Genomic DNA, 21,775 nt, shown 5'->3' on the forward strand with positions numbered 1-21,775 from the left:
AGATCACAAAGGGATGGGTAGTTAGTCCCAGCTCACTTTCAAAAGGTAAGCTTTGAGAAAGGGTGTGGGGATGGGGATATCTAAATCTGGATGATGCGCACATTTAAAAAAACATAAAAATTTTATCAGCTCAAAAGAAAATTAATCTGGGGGACTGGCAATCTCATCATTACGGGTAATTGTGCTCACACATGGCATTGCCTAGCAACAGAAGGAGCAGGCAAATCCCAACATTGGGGTGTAATGAATCACTCACTGACTACTGCTCACAAATGGTAATTTAATAGGAAGATATTCACATCTGGTTCAATCTCAAACAAGACTTCAGAGAATTCTGCAGACTCCAATTGAGAGAAACAGCAGGTACTTCACCAAGAGCCAGGCTCCAGAACAAAGACTACGCCTACTTACTCGGTTGAATGTATGCTTTGTTTAAAAACAAAACAAAACAAAACAAAACATAGTTTTGATAGCCTCGTTTCTGACATTTTGTTTTGGCACTGCTCCAACTTCTATGGCTTCAGATATAGTTAATGAGTGCCACAAACATAAGAAGGTAAATATGACAAACAAACAATGGGACAATCATGGTTGAACTACAATCACTTTAGACCTCAAAGAGACAGCCCAATCTGCCCAAGAATCTGCATGCTACTTCAAGCTCAGTGTTTTTGAAGAAAGCTACAAAAAGAATCCACGTACGAGCGAGATCTATGTCTGGATCGTCTGTTGTTGGGGTCCGCCTGATTTTTTTCCTTTTGTCTCCTTAATACAGCTTCCCACTGAGGCGCTGAATCAACCATATCATTCTCCTGACGTATTCTGAAAAGAAAGACCATTCATCTCAAGTTAATATTCACACGTGTGGTGCTCTAGTTTTTGGTTCATCCTAAACTTGGTTTTAAAAGTTAAGAAGTTATCAAATAAGTTATTGAAAACTTATTAAGAAATGAAAGTTATTCAAGGAACAGTTTTATTAAAATCACTTAAAGCTAAGATGTATTAACTGGATTAATATATCCATAAGTAGATAAGTGTACACACACACATATAAGTCTGTTAGAATATTTATACATAAATATGGAAGTATATATTAGTTTCAAACTTCTATCTTTGGCTTAAAAGCTTCTAAGAAATAGGCATGTCAAACAAAAACCTCATTTAAAACATATTTAAGGTTTGACTAAAGAAACAGTGTCTGCTATGGAGCCATTCTAAAATCATGAAACAGAATATTTTTTAAATGTACTAACCAAAGTAGCAATAAATAATTTTACTTTGAAGCACTCTTAAAATTTCACACTAATTGTCAAATTTTTCATGAACAAAAGGTGCCAGATACAATTCCCATTTTTAAGATAGAAAACCAGAAGTACAAGAAGCCACAAGTGGTGGCACCGTGCGTTAGCCGCTGAGCAGGTACATGCCATTCTGATGAGGGCAGCCTCACCTGGCCAAGAGGCAGGCAAGGTTCAACACTCCTGCAGACAGGGGCCAGGCAGGGAATGTAAACAAGGGAAAGGAAAACCCAGGGTGGCGGCTACTGGGGGATACAGGCAGCTGCCATGTGAGATCGGACAGTGTTTCCAAATCCTCTGATTTTTTTTTTAAGGATAATCCACAAATTTGGGCTTTTAAAGTGAACTCTTCCAATTTTCAAGTGCTGACAACCAATTCTGAACATTCAAATCCTGTTTGACCTAACAATGCCTATCCATTCACCACACTGAAGTTTTGGATTTTTGGTGTATCAAGTCTTTCTTTTTCCTTCTTCTTTTTTTTGAATAGTTTGTTTAATGTTTATTTATTTTTGAGAGAGAGAGACAGAGTGTGAGCGGGTGGGGGCAGAGAGACACAGAATTTGAAGCAGGCTCCAGGCTCCGAGTGGTCAGCACAGTGCCCGACATGGGACTCAAACTCATGAACTGTGAGATCATGACCTGAGTGAAGTCAGACACTTAATCAACTGAGCCACCCAGGTGCTCCTGTATCAAGTCTTCCTAACAACAGAGGTAAGGTGTTGCAGGGGACAGGTTGGGAAGAAGTATTAGTTAAAGCAATCCTGTCTGAAATGCACTGCAATGATTCTGTGAAGCCATGGGTATTCTCTCCAAAAATCAAACACCTGTTATTTGAATATTTAACTTAAAGTTTTTGTTAGTTCTTCAGGAAGTTGCTCTGGAGTATTCATTTCATACGCTGATGCTCCCAGGGTGTGGGACAGCAGCATGGAACTGTAAGGTCATCATCACAAAACTGTGACTATATGAGCATAACTGCTTCAAAAAAAAAAAAAAATGAGAACAGACAGACAGGTCTGGAGACATTTTCTCTCTCTGAACAGATGTCTTTTGGTTGCCCTGTGAACAGCACTTAGTACAGACCATGGGGTGGATATCTAGATTTGCTTATAAATGCAAATCAGTGGATGGGTGACAAATAATTCATTTCACAAATAAGTTAAAGACAATGTAAAGCAAATTTAAGTTAAAAACTATAGTAGCTTATGAAGAAGAACTATTTAAATCTCTCTAGATTAAAGAGAAATTGTGTTAGGTAAAAAATTATCTGTAACACACTTCAAGCCTTTGAACTGTGTTTCCTCACTAAAGCTTTCATTCTAATAGGCTGTTATATGAAAATTAACAGGATACAGTGATGCCATGTTTCAGATTCAGAAACATAGTTCTCTCTCTCACAGCATGTACAGAGGAAATTAAAATTGAATATACATTGCTATAGACTTTAATATTAGAAATTTCTAGGGGTACCTGGGTGGCTCAGTCAGTTAAGCATCTGACTCTTGATTTCAATGATCTTATAGGTCGTGAGTTCGAGCCCTGTGTTGGGCTCAGCACTAAAAGTGTGGAGCTTGCTTGGGATCCTCTCTCCCCTCCCCCACCCCTCCCCCACTCTTTCTCTTTCACTAAAATAAACATTTAAAAAAATTAGATCCAAAGAAAAATATGAGAATGTATACTACTTGAGATTATAATTATTATTCTTTGAAACAAACATTCCCACTTGAAAATGTCACATGCATACACACACACACACACACACACACGTATATGTATTTTCATAGCCAGAACCTACAATCTCTGAACCACTCTATGTTATCATGTGACAGTCCAGTGGGGGAGCAATTCTTGGACACTCCCAGGACATGAGGGACCCAGAGTTAGGAAGAGACACTCAATGGGAATATGTCAGGCTGGCAGGAGTTACTTCCCCTCCCACAGGAACCCACACCTCAACTTCCCAGAAAAACACATAAAACCCAGGTCTCCTAACTCCTCACCCTGGAGTCTTTTAGACCATAGCTTCCATTCTAAGCCAATTTGCTGCACAGTTCATGGGCAAGACTAAATTTCACAATGTTAAATTTTTTTCACCAGGATGTCAGCATCTTTTAATATTTTTCAGAGGTCAAGCCTACCAGCATGGCAAATATACTTTACCCAGAGGATAGACATTTAAAAGGAAGCACAATTACTATACTCTCATTCTCTTCCAGTGTGGACTTTAGCTCATTACCTTCATACTGAGACTTTACCCTGATAATTAAAAAATAAAAATAAGACAAAGACATGACCACACATAGTTCCAATACCTTGCTAGTAATGAAAACTAAATTGGAAAGAATTTCAGACTATGGCATGTACCTATAACTTCTGTTTTTCTAACAGAAGACTCTAAAGTGAGGGCAGTAAAACCCTGTCAGGTAACATCCACATGTTTCAGAGACAGATGCCCTCTACTGGTGATACTATCTCATAAATATTCCAACAAGGTGCATTAAAAATGTAAGGCTCATTGGAGAGTCACAACAGAAGCACATTTTCCCAAGTAATGAGGTTGTGTGGCTACCTAAATCTGTAATGAAGTTTGAAATTACACCCTTACAAATGGTCGCTGGTTAATGGTGCCTCATTACAAGAATGAAAGTGTCATTTCTTCCATCCCTGAAGTGCTCCAGAAAACACAGGTACAGTGTGGAAAGGAAAAATCCTAGCTCTTAGAAGCAAGAATATTATAATGCTCAATCCTTAAAAGGCAGGAGTGAACTATTTTGTGCATGAAAGAATAAAGAAATAGACATTTGGGTGAAAGACATCCCCTATGATTCTGCCTTGTCTCATTTATACCTAGGTATGGGATATACCAGTGTTGCTTTTTTTGCTCTTCTGCTATATTTTAATTTTGATGTAGAGATTCATATTGTGAAGAATAAAAACACTGCAAGCATTGTTATCGACATAATACCTTTTAAAAAGTCAAAATGTACTCTTACAGGACAGATAGTCATGAAAGTCTCAAGGGGGAAAAAGGAGTCCACTGTGGGTTATACTAGGGATGTATTCATTTTCAGATGTTGCATTTAAAAGTGACCCTCAGGGGCGCCTAGGCGGCTCAGTCAGCATCCAACTTTGGCTCGGGTCATGATCTCACTGTTCCCGGTTTCTGAGTTCGAGGCCCGCATCAGAGCCTGGAGCCTATTTCAGATTCTGTGTCTCCCTCTCTGTCTCTGTCCCCCTCCTCCCCGCTAGTGCTCTGTCTCTGTCAAAAATAAACATTAAACTAATTAAAATAAAATAAAATAGAAGTGAACCTCAAAAACATTAAGTGTTTCTTTCATGTACTCTCCAAGGTAATAACTACATTCGTCATATTTTGTCTATCTCCTCATCCACAAGTAAGGAGAGTTAACAGCTGGGTTAAGAAGACTTATCATAACAGGGTTTTCATTTTTTAATCAATATTTAAGGGAGACCATTGCTTTAGAATAAGGTATATCCCAACAATGTTTCAGAATAAGAGAATTCTAATATATTTCCTACATGTCTCGCCAAACTTCAACATCCTACTTTTCCAGATGATCTATGCAATTTTGATTATGACTGCACTGGACACTTAATTAAAGTCTGCAAAAGGTTTTGAAGATGAAATGCCATATAATCACTTGATAACAATAATGAAGGTAATGACTATTCCTAGTCTCTTCTTTCCTACTTCCCAATTATAGTTCTGCCTCTTCTACCAAATTCCTCACATTACCAAACGAATTCTTACACAAACCCCATGGGTCTCACTTTGCCCCCCACCTTTACCTGAGGAGTTTTGTTCCTAATAGGACCTTCCTATATTCCCGTTCTTAACTCATTTCTCATTCACCGGGATAAAGGCCACGTTTAATGCTGAACCTGAGAAAGCCCATGGAGCAAATGTAGAATGAAGCTTCAAGATAACATGAGCAAGACATGGGCTCCCGAGCTCTGCCTCGTCCCAGCTCTGGGCAAACTGCTCATCTCTGGTCAACTCTCAGATTCTTCACCTACCAAATTATTGCAAAGATCCTTTCTAGTTTTAAAACTCTATGTTTTCTCTATTTGTGTTTTATTTCCAAGCCAGTCAGACACATTGAAACCAACCTCTATTCTTCAGGTATAGCACAATTCTCCAGACAATTGCTTCATATGGCCACTCCATTGCTAATATTAAGCCTGCAGGTCCCAAGTGATGGTGGACTTGTGTTTCTCATCAACTCATTCATTTTTGGATCACCTGCTATAAACCAATCTTCATCTATTTTTTCAGTAATATTTCTTCCCTTGGGAAATTTGTTGGTTCCAGGCATCTGTCGACATACTCCCCAAAGACCAGCAAGCAAAAAATTCATTTGCTTTTCCCAGCCTCCCCCTACCGTCAATATATTATTCTGATTTGCCGTTAAAGGTATTTCTGTCTCTTCCACTTATTCCTTATGCTCTCCCTACAAAAATGGGCTACCTTTGGTGCAATTTCCCTTTCAAACTCTTTCTGTTTTCCTAATTTTGCAGCCTGCTTTGCACTCACTCAGTAATCTGATAGCATTCCTCGGTTGCTACAGCTCAGCACTACCAGAGTCATCTCTGTCAACTTTGATTATGCCCTGGAAGCCCTAAATCGTCCCTATCAAACACCTAAATCTTGACATGACTTATTAAAGTGGAAATCAGTAACCCTTACAAGCTGTACCATGGTGAGCATTGTTTTTATTGGCTTTGCATGAACTGCCCTCACCATACCCACAATTTTTACCTTGTTTGCAGCCCTTACCTAAATCAGTGACAGGGCAATAGGGAATGCTTACAAGGAAACCTATTTTCAGGCTATGGGGAAAAAATACCCACTGGTTTAAGCTTGTTATCGTTCAAAACTCATCTTTTTCCTTGGGCACAAAGATAATGAAGTGTTTTTTTTTTTTTTTAATAACTCTAACAACAAGAAAACCCTACCAAAATATTCATCCTCTAGATTTTCCCTACTCAGATGTATCATCCCTGTTACAGTGCCATAGAAGACAGTTTCTTTCTTCTTCCTTTTTTTTTTCTTTTTAAATTTCTTAAAATGTTTATTTTTGAGATAGAGTATGAGTGGGGAAAGAGCAGAAAGAGGGGGGCAGAGGATCTGAAGCAGACTCTGTGCTAACAGCAGAGAGCCTGATGTGGGGCTCGAACTCATGAAGAGCAAGATCATGACCTGAGCCAAAGTCGGAAGTTCAACAGACTGAACCACCCAGGGGCCCCTCTTTTTTTAAAAAAAGCAATAATGTATTCAATATTTAAAACTATTTTACCCCATTATTCAAATACAGACTCTAAAGATATCTAAAAGTGCAAGAAGAAATTCTAACAACATTTGTGGTAGAATCAATTTGTTAGAAACACCAACTTCTCTTTTTTGTTAAAGGGTATCATTTTATATATATATATATATATATCAGGGACTTCAGATAAAACTGAACAGTGCTGAATGTTCTCATTAATCTAATAGTATCTGTGTATGTATGCAGGGCACTTTCTACTTTTCAAAGTAGAAAGGATCTTTACAAACCTCTTGACTAAGCTAATGACTAAGTAATCCACAGATGCTCCCCAGTGAATGCTCAAAGGACTGCTGATTTTCATCAAGAGCACATAGGATATTTTGCAGGCTGGGTTCTTGAATGTAATGGATATTTTATTAAGCTCAAGGTATTTGAAGGGAAAGCTGGTTTGTGAAAGGTTTCACACTGTAAGTCTACTTCCGAGGTTCTCCTTCAACATACATCCTGGGCAAGTCCAGAGCAAGGCCCATAGGCTCAAACCTATAGAGACAGGCTGGCTGAGACTTCTGATCTCAGGTGCAAGATTCAAAATTCTAACTCATAAAAACAAATATAATCTAATATCCATATAGATCATTAGCTTCATACTGCCTTGTACTTGGTAGGTTCCCAATTTGATAAATTTAGTCCAACTGATTGTTTCATAAATCAGCAGAGCAAAGTAAGTAATCTTTAAAGAAAACTTAAGCATTTTAGTTAATCCTGCCAGTGAAGTGAAGTACCAATTTCATTTGCTAATATCAATCTTTTCTTTATAGTTTAGATCATAATGACCACTTTATAACTGTTTGGGGTTACAAAGACACCCCCTTAAGAATCTGATAAAAGATACAGACCCTATCACCAGAAAATCAAACACGTGGAAACACACAGGGACCTAAAATCTACTAAAACCTATTGATGAATCAGAGGATAAGAAGGTCTGGTCTGAAAACAACCAAATGTGTAAAGGTAGGGTAAGTGGGAGAAAGGAATATGAGACTAAAGAAAAGTGGGAAAAGCCGGAGAAAGGGGTGGAAGAGAGCAGAGACAGGCAAAGAAGAGGCCATAATTTCAAAGGTCAGCTATCAGACTACATGGTTCCACTATGAAATTCTCTCATTTCCTAGATTTCATTTATCTTTATAGTGACCCATTCAACAACAAAGATTGGTATACACCCCACTTTAAAGATGAGAAAACTCAGATTTAAATTGGTTTAAAGAGTTGCGCAAGGTCACATACCAGTACAAGACAGAACCGAGACCCTGACCCACATCCTTGGGTTTTTTCTGACACGTCCCTGGCTCCTACGTGGAGACATAACTCAGAGAAGACACAAGAAAGGAAGAAAGAGTGGAGAGAAGCTAAGAAAAGAAAAGAAAGAAACTGAGTGAGGAAAAATAATGTGATAGATTAAAAAGGGAGGTAGAAGGACAGAGATGAAGCTATAAGCAGAGACACTAAGGGGAAAATAAGGCTTTTGTCATCTTAGATGTTATTTAATACTTATTTATTTATTTATTTATTTATTTATTTAGAGAAAGAGAACATGTGCACATGAATGGGGGAGGGGGAGAGAGACAGAGAGAGACAGAGAGAGAATCCCAAGCAGGCTCCAAGCTGTCAGTGCAGAGCCCAATGTGGGGCTCAATCCCATGATCCATGAGATCATGACCTGAGTCAAAATCAAGAGTCAGACGTTTAACCAACTGAGCCATGCAGGCACCCCTGTCATCTTATATTTTATAACAACAAACAGTGCCCCAACAAAGGAGTAAAAAACTGTCTTCTCAAATCTCAAAACCTAGAAAAAAACTGTAGGGTACTCATCCAGATTACAAAAATAGTAAAGAAATAACTAAGATGGAAAGGTGTAAATAAAGACATCAACAGGTCCCCAAAATAAAGGAGGAAGCAGAGCCTTCTGGGGCCATAGGAAATGACGCGGACTGAAAGCCCAGCGTTAACACACAAGTGACAACACAAACCTCACCTGTCTAGCCTCAGTAACTTTGGACTAGCTCTGGACCCAGAGGGGAGAGAGGATGTGCTTCCCTACAGCTATGTGTTTCTCAAACTGGAACAATCTTTGTTCCTAATATTAGCCTTCCAGAGTTGGTACGAATTACTAATTTTTTCCTTTTTTAAAAAATTTTTTTGCGTTTATTTTTGAGAGAGAATGAGAGAGAGACAGACAGAGCATGAGCAGGGGAAGGGCAGAGAGAGAGGGAGACACAGAATCTGAAGCAGGCTCCAGGCTCTAAGCTGTCAGCACAGAGCCTGACATGGGGCTCGAACCCACAAATGGTGAGATCATGACCCAAGACAAAGTCAGATGCTTAACCGACTGAGCCACCCAGGCGCCTCAAATTTTTTCTTTTTTTTTAACATTTATTTATTTTTGAGGGGGGGGGGAGAGAGAGAGAGAGAGAGAGAGAGAGAGAGAGAGAGAGAACAAGAGGGGGAGGGGCAGAGAGAGAGAGGGAGACAGAGAATTGAAGCAGGTTCCGTACTATCAGCACAAAGCCCAATGTGGGCTCAAACCCATGAACTGTGAAATCATGACCTGAGCCAAAGTTGGATGCTCAACAGGCTGAGCCACCCAGGTGCCCCTTATTATTTACTTTTAATGGTTGTTAAAAGCCATAAGTACTGCTTTGGGTAAAGCTGATTTATAAATATTGTTTTATTAACTTGTAGTTCTCCTCACACAAAATCAGAGATGTTTAAATTGTTATCCATGGGAACAGCAAAGCAGATTATGCTCCAGTGGGTAGACATTGTAGATAAACTAAACTAAAAAATAGCACCCAGTATTTCAATAGAGGGGCTTCAAATCTAATAGGTAAGACTTCTTTATGTTAAAAAAATAATCCAGCAAGAGGCGCCCAGGTGGCTCCATTGGTTAAGCGTCTGACTTCAGCTCAGGTCATGATCTCACACTCCATGAGTTCGAGCCCCGCATCAGGCTCTGTGCTGACAGCTCAGAACCTGGAACCTGCTTCAGATTCTGTGTCTCCCTCTCCCTACTCCCTCTCCTGCTTGCACTCTAACTCTCTTTCTCTCAAAAATAAATAAACATTAAAAAAAATTAAAAATAAAAAAATAAATAATCCAGCAAGAAGGAGTGACAAAGGGAACAACATCCCCCAAACCACAAAGAATATACACATCTCCAAAAAGTAACCCTGACTCTGCCTAAAGTTCCACTAGACACAGCAGAGGCTTCAAAACATTCAAAAAACATATCTGTACAATCTTTGACCGGCTGTCCCAGGGTACAGTTCCCCCAGGGAGACAGGAAAGTGGGGTGTGCCAAGTGCAGGGTCTGGTTTCAAAGGTAATGAAGTATTGGGGCTGAATTTAGAGAATTTGCTGGCAGGAAGTAGCACATCAGCATGTTCAGGATTCAGTTTGCCCCTTTCTAGGGTTACCAGGTTCCTTTAATAAAAACACAAAGGACGCTACTGAGAGCTTGGTTGTGTCACACTACTGGCTGAGATAAGGCAGGGTAAGGTTGAAGAGATTCATCCTCTCCCCCAAAAAGGAGTCTTTGAACAAGTAGGAAGTCAGACACGAGGAAACAACCCTTCTTCACAGACAGAAGACTCAACAGGACTGTCAGTAGGGCTGCAGTTTAAATATTCAGATCTCTGCATCCTGATGTGGAATGAATGGGTTCTGGCAAAATCTAAAAGGCTAATAATTGGACAGAAGGGTTAACGGTAGCATAACACAGTGAGGAAACGGCACCCAAAGGCAATACGATGTTTCTGTCCCCCCTTCCTCCCTGCACACTGTCACCTGCTGCACCACTTTCAGGAGAAAATGGAACTAGAAGACATATTTTCCCCTCTGCCTAGTTTTTGCTAGGGTCCTGAGAACTCGACCCTAGACTGCATCTTACACAGACAACAGGCAACTTATGTAACCCTGGGGCAGTACTTCTACTGGCAAAATAAATGAGTTGGAAAGGCTTTGGGTCAGAGTGTGTTTGAAAGTGATTTCTCATTAATACCTTACAGAGTATAATGGCATGTCAACATTCAGAGCCACCACCACTCTAGAATACACTACTAACACACTAGAAAGAAAGCCAATCTACAAAATCGCTCATGGAAGGCAAAGGGAGAAACTCGTGAGGGAGAAAACACCTATGAGGAATATTAAAGCTGCTCCAACTAGATCGGGAATGGACTATTTAAGGACTTGTTGGCAACTTTTACAGGGTATTTCATTTGTAACAGCAAATGTCACCATGAGCACTTTGGGCCCCAAAAGACATTTTTTTTAATGTTTATTTATTTTTGAGAGGGGAGGGAGGGGCAGAGAGAGAGAGAGAGAGAGAGAGAGGGAGACAGAGGATCTGAAGCAGGCTCTGTGCTAACAGCACAGAGCCCAATGCGGAGCTAGAACTCATAAACGGCGAGATCATGACCTGAGCCCAAGTTGGACACTTAACCGATTGAGCCACACCCAGGTGCCCCCAAAAGACAATTTTTTTTAACAGGTCACCTTCTGAGAAGTTGAGACCAGAGCATCTATGAGCATAACTTAGAATACAACAAGCAAAACAAATAAATTTGTTAAGATACTGGCTTGATCAGTAAGTACAAATAGGAGGAAAATCTGGTTTTTTTGTTTTTTTGCTATGTTTTGTGTTGTTTATGCAGATACTGAATTTCAGAGTAGGAAGAAGTCACCTGAGGGAAAGCTACCCTCCACACTTGGGCTTTTGCAGATGAAGAAACCATAATCATTTCCTTGAGAAGGGTGTCATAACACACTGAGATCTTACCTCTATCTAGTGTGACTCCAGCCCCTAAGAAGGTTCCACAGAGAAAACTTTCCTAAGACAACGATCCGCTCTTACAATGCTGTCTGGGCTATTATGACACAGGCTTTAGAGTTAGGCAGGACAATTCAGTGTGTGCCAAGCACAAGGGCTTCAAGTACTAAAGAAAGACCTTAGGGATTATCTCCTCTGACTTCCTCACTTTACACAAGGGAAAAAGACGACCCAGAAAAGTAAAGCAACCAGGCCAGAGCTCCCCATGAGGTGGGAATGAGTTTCCTAGTGGTGGCACTACTAACATTTTTTGGACCAGATACGTCTTGGGTGGGAGAGGGCTGTCCTGTGCATTGCAGGATATTTAGTAGCTCCCCTGGCCAATAGAAATCCCCCCACCCAATTTTGACAATCAAAAGTGTCTCAAAACATTGCTGAATGTCCTCAGAGAGTGGAAGGGCAGGACAAAATTGCCCCCGGTTGGGAACCACTGGGTTAGAAGCTGAGACAACCAGAAACCAAATCCCTCTCATTCCTCATATGGTGCTCTTTCACTATGTGAACACTTTTTGTTCAGTAAATACTTTGGGAATAGGGAGAACTGATTAAGGCATTAAGCTATCACTAATACTGAGTACATGTTAAATGATATTATTAACAAGCTCTTAAGAATGAGACATTAAATAGCAGTCTTAAAGATATGAACTAAATACATTTATCCATCTAATTGTATGTTCCTGACATGAATATAAATGCATATTTTCATGTACATCTATGAAACAATGAGTCTCTCCGTTTTGGCTGGGCAAAATATGGCAATGTCAGTTAAAAGATACTTCAGGGAGAAATTCCTCTAAAAATGGCAAAATTTCTTACCATCCTTAAACAAACTCACTACACATTGCACCTAAATATAGATCATCTTTTTTTTTAATTAACAAGAAGAGACCCTGATTGCCAAGTTATTTAATCATCTTATTATAAAGATCAGACACTCAGTTCAAAGAGCTGCAGTTTCCTAAAATAGTGCTTCAAAACACTGCCAGATTCCTTATTAAACACAGAGGAGAAAATCAGGCTTAAAAATAGAGGATGCACAGCTTCTACCACCAGCAGCCACCTCTGATTTTGGAGTTCCAGATAACTACGGTTTCAGATATTACCTGTTTCTCTTTTTCCGGTGTTCTCTATTAGAATTTTCTGATTCACTACCACTGCTCGTGTTACAGCGTGAGCGTGACCTGAGGACAAAATGAGAAGAACAAAAGAAAAAAACCCACATTTATGACAAATAAAATTTCAGGAAGGTTCATATTGGTTCTTTGGAATGACTTTTGCAGTGAAATGACTAAGCCAAACATAAGTAGCTGTATCATCCCTCCCTCAGTCAGTGTTACTCAACCAGTAAGACATTCGAATGAGTCTACAGACATGTGAAAGCAGATGAAGGCAAATGTCACCATGCTCCCCAAAAAGACCACAAAATCAAGCACTTCCAACAGAACTCTGACACGGCAAAGCTCTAAGTCCCTGTGGTAGACTAACTATGGACACAAAGTCCTGTCACATCCCCCACCCATCGACAAAGGTAGAGTCTATTTCCCCTCCCTTTGAATTAGCCCTGTGGCCCTGTGACTGACTTCATCAACAGAATGACATGGAAGGGATACTCTGCCAGCTCCAGGACTATCTCTTAACAGGGCTGGTAGCTCCTGCTTCCTCCCGGCCGCCATCTCAAGAAGCCTAGACCAGCCAGGGAGAGAGACCATAGAGAGAAAGAAGCCCCAGGCCTCCTACCATTCCGCCAAGACAAAAACCATGAGAGAGAAAGCCCTCTTGAATATTCCAGTCCTAGCTGCCATCTGACTGCAGCTTCATGTGAGACTAGTGAAACCAACCTGTTCATCAACGGAATCATATAACATACATATGGTTGTTGTTTTAAGCCACTAAGTTTTGGGGTGGTTTTAATATAGCAATAGATAACCAAGAGAGTTCCTCTGAGATACAATGAAGCAGAAAAAAAGAGAAATTGCTAAGGATGCTACAGAAGGTAAGATTGAGAAACAACTGAAGCCAAAACTGACATTTGAAAGTCAATTTTTTGATCATAGCCTTAAAGTAGCCACTAATAAAATCATAACGACAACAACAAAAAAATCCCCGTTCTTGCTTCAACTCTGAGTAGTGCTAATCCTTCCTCCCTCTCCCTGACCCTCCTTCCATTTTTACTTTTTTACCTCCTCCTTTGCTTTAGATCTGAGTCTTCACCACTGTTATGGGCTTTCCTATAGAAAACAAATAAATGAAGATATTAAAGAAAATAGAAAGTGATCAGTTGGCTAAGGAAAATACAGCAAAATGAGTTTCACTTCAGTTAATGCATCTCAGTTTTGTATTCTTTCATTCACCAAATATTTAAATCACACAATACACCCAGTCCCAGAAGTAGAACAGAACACTGGCCTCAAAAAGCCAGCAACCTAACAGAGGTTGCAGACAGTCTACAAACAACAATGCACAACACGCCTGTTAAATTCTATTCATCTGAAGCTAGGGTTGTCTGCAGTTCCTAGGTCTGTAATCTGCCCAGTCAAGTTCTGCCATAATCTAAATGACGTCAGCTCTCACTTACATGCCCTTTCCAACACCCTGGCCCGTGACCAAGTCCCTTGACCATTTTTCAGATGATCTCTTTACGATAACTCAGCAATTCACATCATGGCCACACTTTGGACATTATCATCTATAACCACCTCCAAACTTTGGTCTGTGACCACAATCTCTTCCCCTTCCTGTTTATGCCTCTGAACAGCTTTGATGGGGCCTCCTGGTTAAACATGCAGGCTCTGGAGCCAGACAACCTGAACGTGACTCCCATCTCCTCCACTGAGGAGTTGTGTAATTTTTACTTCTCTACTAAGTGCTTTAGTTTTAATGGAACCTCCCACAAGAGTTGTTATGAGGATAAAATGAATTAATACATTTAAAATGCACAGAGTAGGACCTGACTCACTGAAGCACCCAGTAAATGTTAGCTGTTATTATTATTGCTTTTTTCCACTACTTCCATTCTACCTTTCTTTGGTCTCAATAGGACCATTTGTTTATTGACCTTGCTACTTTCCGTCAGCTTTTCTTGGCCTTCTTCCTGACTCAACTGAGATTTCCCTCATTTCGATAACATGTATGCCAAGACTCAGAACTTCCTCCAACTCTCTGTTTTTGGTTCAGCCTTTTGGGCAAGATCCCATTCATGGGTAAATCAAACTATCCAGGTCCTCTAAGCCAGCCTTCAACAGCTGGCTGAGCAGTGCTGGAGGGAGTTACACAAAAGGGCATATTAGTTACACTACAAATCCATGTTCATAAACTTCAGGTGAATCCACAACATCCTAACGCCTTTCTATGATCTAAATAACTCTCTCTCTGCAAAGCAGTTTCAAACCCTTTTTACTTTGTAACCCTCTGATACACTGGTCCCTCTGCATCGGCAGTTGACTTTGTTCTCTCCTTCCAAAGGCAAAAGTAGCCATCAGATGGCAACTCTTTCATCTTCCTGTTACCAAAAATAAAAAATGCCTACATCTTCCTCTGTTATTTACAGATCTGTCCTCACAACTAAGGTCAGTCTCTCCACCTGTGTTGTGTGGGTCCTATCACCTCTTAACTTCTCAATGACTTTCAGTAACTACTGTCTTATCCCTGACTTGTCCTTATGGAAAATTCTTTTACCAGCTTTTCACGTTATCAAGTTTCTACTATTTAAACACGCACACATCTACTTGACTCCACATCCCCCTTCATCTTTTTCCCAGTCTCTCCTCTCTCCTCCAAAGCACCAAACTTCTTAAGAGAGGTGCCTAAGCTCCTTATCTCTGTTCCTTAACCCTTTATTACATGTGCCTTCACACTCTGATGGGCAGACATGGCTCACGCCACATTCCCCCATTTCTTAAAAATACATATATCAAACAACATAATGTTGAGAGGTCTCTGTCCTTATATCAAAATTTTCAATAATTTTTATTTAGTATAAACACAACTATATATATGTTCACAGATTATCTATACAGCGTTTAAGGAATACAATTCCCTTCTTGTATTGGTTTTACAATTCTTTTAAGAGACAATAATTGCCTGGTTTTCTATGTACATATCATTTCCTTAGTTCTCCTTATTCTTATCACTAATTCTTCACCTAAACTCTGAGAGCTACAAAACTCTTCCTGAGATGTATGAACACTTAGGACATCTTCCCTGGACCCCTGTGCCCTCCTGCTCACATCCGGATGGTCTATTCCCTAGTACTGCTGCAGAAACATCACTCTGATTACTCTCTTCACTAAAATCCAGGGAATTCTTTCTGCTTCTTTGTAATGGACCCCCTATTTCTAGTTGTCATGACTCCTTGTCTTGTTTTTGGAGAACATATCTTTCAGTTGTTAACAAACAAAGTCTGCATGTCAGGTACATATTTTTTTTTTTTTTTTTAGAATTGGAATTTCTCAAAATATCTTTATTTGACTATGTAATTATAGTTTATCTGGGCTTAAAATCCTAAATTTAAAAGAACGTCCCCTCAGCATTTTGAAGGCAATACTTATCTTCTTTCTCTGATATTGCTGTTAATGAGCCCAATGTCACCATTCTGATTTGTCAACATTTGTGCATGAACTTTTTTTCTCATAATCCTCCCTCCTTCCAACTTTTACAAAACCTCTCTTAACCTACAATGCTTTAAAATTTAATGATAATGGATCTTGGAATAGATCTAATTTTCTAATCTATTATGCCAAATGCCCAGTAGCTTCTCTCTATAAAGTTTGATTATTCAGTCTGGGATATGTTATACTTTGTTATACTACTTCTTTAATAGTTTCCTCTCCTGCATTTTCTTTTTTTTCCTCCCTAGAAATTTCATTAGTCAAATGTTTGATATCTAGGTTTGATCATTTTTATCCTTATTTCCACGTATCTGTTTTGTTTTTGTTCTGCTTTGGGGATGATTTCCTTAACTTTACCTTCCAAACCTTCTATTGATTATTTTAAATTCTGCCACAGGAATATGAAGTCTAAGAATTCCCACTTGTTCTTCTCATATCAAAATTTTCTTTTTTCTAAAGATAATTATACTTCTAAGACATTTTCTTTCTTAAATCGTCTCTATTTCCTGTGAGTATATACACATGCTCCTTACTCTGACTCTGTCTTTCCAAACAGAAGCAATCCTCAAATGCCAAGTGATGACGGCTCTCTCCTCATATTTAAGAATTAGGCACTAAAAAGACTGGGACCCTCTGGATGGTGCAGACCATGTTAACTGATGGCTTCACTGTGGTGTGGAGCAAAGTAATGTGGGTAATCTCAACCATTTCACTGGAGGATCCCTTGAAAGTTGGTATCTGTAGGTCTTTTGGATCTTGGATCTGTCTTTCGTACAGCGAGAGTCTCTGATTTCATGCTTGGGAGGTACAAACCTGGAGTCTAGCATTCTGGGAATAAAGAGGGAAGGTACCTCTTTAGTAAGCAGATTTTCACTCTTTTGACTTTTCCTATGGCCACAATTTCTCTTTTCTCTTAAAGCAAGTTCCTTTGAAGGTAACTCTCTTCAACTAAGCCAAATAAATGCTGGAGTTTCCCTCAGCTCTGTCACTGGCTTGGTGTTTGCATTCTATCTATAGTATCTATTTAGACAATATCGTCTTTGTTTCATATTTCAATTTACATCTTTAAGAAATTTACCTTTTAGCCGACAGCCAATCTATCTCCAGACTTCTACCCAACAATCCATGTGAATCCTGCACTTAAACTTCTCAAAAATACCAGAAATTCTACATATCAAAAACCAAACTCACAGTTGTCCTTTTCAAGCCTGTAATGTCCCAGTGACTGTTATTTCAGTGCATCACACTTTAAGTCTGGATTTCATTCTTCACATCTATCACTCCTTCACCCCTCATACCGATCCTCCCAACCCTCCCGATGGGTCTCAAAACCACCCACTTCCTTAAATCTTCACATCACCATCTTGGCCCAAGCTCCCATTAGCCTTCGCCAGGGCTTGCACAGTAGCCTGCTGCCAGGCTCTCTCTTTCCACTACTGCCCTCATCCACCTTTGCTCCATAGGACAAGAAAGCTCATCTTTATGTGATACCAATGTGATCTTGTTATAACCCCCTCCTAAAACCTACTGGTCTAACAACCCACATCCTCAACAAGGCTCAGGTGTCCTAGGAGGTGTTTTCTCTCTGGACTCATTTCTAACACATTTCTGTTCACTCTTTATGCTTGAGCAACACTAGCAGCCGGTAAGCCTTCTCATGAATGTTCCCCACTCCCTTCCAGAGGCTTCCAAAGCTTCCGTGCATGCTAACTCCTCCACCTCTCTTTGCCTATTCTTGTCTCATATTCCAGTTCAAAAATCCAGCCTCTGGGAACCTTTCCCTGGCCTCCCTGACTCATCAACTCAGCAAAACTTCCCCTAATAGTCCTGGTTATACAGGTATTTGGATGATCAAAGTTATCAAGTGGTTACTCTTGGGACATGTGTACTTTTCTGTATACATGTTAGGTTTCAATAAAAAGTTTTCCAAAATACCCCTAAGCACCACATAACTCTCCGTCAAGAATATATAAAAGTCTGAAGTGGACATGCATTTATATGATTCACATATTTCTTCCTCAACTGTAAACTCCCAAACCGCAGGGACTCTCTTGGGTGATATTTAACACAGTGCCTACATAAAGTAGGCACTCAATAAATATTTCTGAGTGTAAAGATGGATAGGGGTGAAAACTGTATTGTCAGAAGGTAGGCTGGCTTTCTTTTTCTAGAACAGGAACATTTAAAGCAGGCTTCAGGATCTCCATGAACCATGAAAATTACATGAAAGTGTGTACGTATATCTAATTATGTACTTTTTCCCCCTAAGGAATGATCCAACGTTTCATTAGATTCTCAGAGTCCTCTCACCCAAAGAGGGTTAAGGGTCAATGTTCTAACCTCATCCAGAATTTGAGAGATGTACTCATCTAATGACAAACAACTGGCAAAATATAAAATTTTGATATCTTCTATAAAACATGTTATTCTGGCATCCATCACAAAATAGAGTAACAGAATCCCGTTATTAAATTTAAGTTCTTGAGATTCTTCTATGCTTTTCACAAATCTCAGTTTTAAATGCCAGAGTTACTCTAGCCATGTAAGGATTTGTGCCCAGGGGCAAGGTAAATATCTGTGAAGATAAAACAAGACTGACAAGGACAGGGACACTCAGAGGGCATTTACAGTGGAAAGAAACAAAGAATGAGCTTTAGCTCTTCTTTGCCAACATGTAGCAATGGCTAGTCTCAAAACATACATGCCCAATAAAAGACCTTTCAAGTGATACACATAACTGGACAGAAGGCTCTACGGCCATTCAGACAACAAGATTCTCTTCCCTATGAATCAAAACAGTCTTTCCCCTGGACTGTGTCAATGAAAGGACCCTGTATCCACTCACCACAATTACTTGTCTGTACTTCACAGGAAGCCAACAGAAAATGTATCTCAATATAGAAGTCATTAAGTCTAGATTTCAGAATGTATATACTCCAGACTATTGCAAGCAATTAGTTTGAGGAAAAAATGTAAATTTTGGTGTATTTTAGCAAAACTTGATAAATTCATTTCCAAGTGTGTTAAAATCAAAATGGCCATCTGCTCAACATGTACAATAATTTTATACAGGGAATGCTGTCAAAGTACACTAGCAATTAAGGACGAAAAACTATACAAACCTGTGTCTTTAACAATAATCATGCAGTGCCAAATTCTTAATATATTTAGTAGTTCTCACTACCCATGCCCTCTCAAAACACAGAGGCACTCTAAAGTATCTCCCAGTGGTATTGCCTTGGTTTTAAGTGTTGTCCATGTTGAACCAATCCTTAATAGGGAAATCTTTCCTCCTGCTTTACTTAAATGATGATTAATATCCCTGCCTTTTTCAGACATATAGATCTGTATCCAAACCCAGGTGTGTCACAAAGGACAGCTACCTTACCTCCCCCTAGCCTCTGTTTTCTCATCTGGGCCAGGTATTTTCCATTGGTACTTAGCCCATCCAAACCCATCAATAATCTCCCTCGTTTTGTCAAGACTAGAAGCCTGAGGGGCACCTGGGTGGCTCAGGTGGTTAAGCATCTAGCCTCAGCTCACGTCATGATCTCATGGTTTGTGAGTTCGAGACCCACATCAGGCTCTGTGCTGACAGCTCAGAGCCTGGAGCCTGCTCCGGATTCTGTGTCTCCCTCTCTCTCCAACCCTCCCCTGCTCTCACTCTGTCTCTCTCTCTCAAAAATAAATAAACATTAGGGGTGCCTGGGTGGCTCAGTCGGTTAAGCGTCTGACTTCAGCTCAGGTCATGATCTCACAGTCCGTGAGTCTGAGCCCCACATCGGGCTCTGTGCTGACAGCTCAGAGCCTGGAGCCTGCTTCAGATTCTGTGTCTCCCTTTCTCTCTGCCCCTCCCCTGCTCATGCTCTGTCTCTTTCTATCTCAAAAATAAAGAAAACATTTAAATAAATAAATAAATAAATAAATAAACAAACAAACAAACAAACAACAACAAAAAAAGACTAGAAGCCTGAAAACTATTTTCCCAGACTCCTTTGCCAGCTGGGTTCCACTTAGAGAGACACCCAAGTGAGATCTGGAGGGAGGTATGCTTCTGACATCCCTGTGCATTCATGCTTGCACTCCTGAGCAGTGGGAGCCCCATAGCATTCGCACCTCTAGCAGGGGCAGCAACAGCAGTTGCTACAGTAGTGGTGCCCACAACAGCATGAGCAACGAGCACAGATTCATGAAGGCCAGCTCAAAGGTGGACACAGTTTTTGATCTCCAAGTAATACCCCACTCTCCTTTAATCCTGTCAGCCCAGGGGCAGTATAGCATCCATATCTCAGGGGTGCACCCTCCCTGCCTTTTGTTCCTTCAATGCTTCTCACACTTGTGTGCAATTCCCCACATTAATCCCTCTCTGCTGGAAATGCCTAGTGACTGAGTGATACATATGCCCATTTCTATAGGGTTATTACAAGGATCAGATAATATGTAGCAAGCAATTTTGCTTAGTACTTGGACCACGATAAATGCCAACTATTATTCCTTTATTCTAGCTAATCACTGGTGGTCATGATTTAATTCTGCCTTTCCTACCTAGTAGGTGGAAGTGTTATTGACCTTTGTCTCCTTAACCACCGAAAGATTTCATTGAAGCTGGACCTGGTTTGAGAAAGCTGGGGAACAAGACTCCGGGAAACTGGCAGAAGTGGAAGGAAATCAAATGGGATGAACCAGCAAGTATCAACAAGGGCACAGAAGAAAGAAGGTCTTCTGCTTTCTAGATCCACGGTGATCATGATGGTTATCTGAGAACATGACCTGACCTTCCCATAAGTATAAAAGTTACCTATAAAATACCAGTATGCAGGCACTCAAAGTGAAACACAGTCTCTGTGATGTAGGAATGAAATGAATTTCACTGGTTAGTCATTTCTAGGTCTTTTCTCAGACCTGTTACATTGCCCAGCCTGCTTTTCAGAGAGTCCCAAATTTCTAGATATGGACTTTCTTTTTTATAATGAAGTACACACAAATATAATCACAAAAACAACCTGACCTGCTGGGTAAAATGTAACAGGATCCATTTTCTCTGTATTTGGAAAGGGGCTTTGTTAAAATTTATGCAACAACATCAGTCTGGAAAACAGAGCACCAAGCCTCAGCTAAGATCTACCTATAAACGTAATTTTGTCCTCTCAGGTCAGAACATTTAGTATCTTTTATATATAAAAATAATCATTAATATATATTATATATGTTATATATTTATACATACCATATAATATATATTGTTAAAATATGTACATAATATATATTTTTTTAACTTATCAGTCTTAATAGCAATACAGAAAGCAAGTTCCTATCAGTATTTTATGAAATTATTCTCTGAAACTCTGTTTAAAAAGAAATGCTTTTATCTCAATAGAACATAAGCTTTCTGTTATCCTGAGGAGACCGTCATGATATTATGAGAATAACTTGTGGTAAAAAAGCAACTGGGACCCAGACTTTCTGTTGAAAACTAAAAATGAAGTGGTAATGTTCAGCTCACCTCCTCCTTGTCGGCTGTACAGAGTCATCGCTCCCACAGGAGGGGTTTCGGCGACGCGAGGAGGGGAACTTCGGGGATTTCATGCGGTCACTGGGAGAGTTGTAGAGTCCGCTGGAGTAGGAGAGGAATGGTCAACAATGCTCGAAGAGGGCTTGGAGGAGCAGACACCCCAGCCCAGATCTATA

At 40.0% G+C, this 21,775-nt stretch overlaps 1 protein-coding gene across 2 annotated transcripts in view; it reads right to left on the bottom strand.

Moving 5' to 3' along the window:
- Positions 1–21,775, bottom strand: part of EPB41L4A (erythrocyte membrane protein band 4.1 like 4A) — a 252,970-nt gene that overhangs the window by 23,159 nt on the left and 208,036 nt on the right. The window contains exons 16-19 of one of the 2 annotated variants that reach the window (XM_042991268.1): positions 21,591–21,701; positions 13,661–13,708; positions 12,584–12,661; positions 703–822 (exon numbers count right to left, since the gene is read on the bottom strand). In XM_042991268.1, the coding sequence (XP_042847202.1) occupies positions 703–822; positions 12,584–12,661; positions 13,661–13,708; positions 21,591–21,701 (357 nt within the window). The remainder of the gene's footprint in view (positions 1–702; positions 823–12,583; positions 12,662–13,660; positions 13,709–21,590; positions 21,702–21,775) is intronic. The other variant, XM_042991272.1, reaches the window with a different exon arrangement.

Source organism: Panthera tigris, chromosome A1 (genome assembly GCF_018350195.1).
Source record: "Panthera tigris isolate Pti1 chromosome A1, P.tigris_Pti1_mat1.1, whole genome shotgun sequence".
Classification (NCBI taxonomy): Eukaryota; Metazoa; Chordata; class Mammalia; order Carnivora; family Felidae; genus Panthera; species Panthera tigris.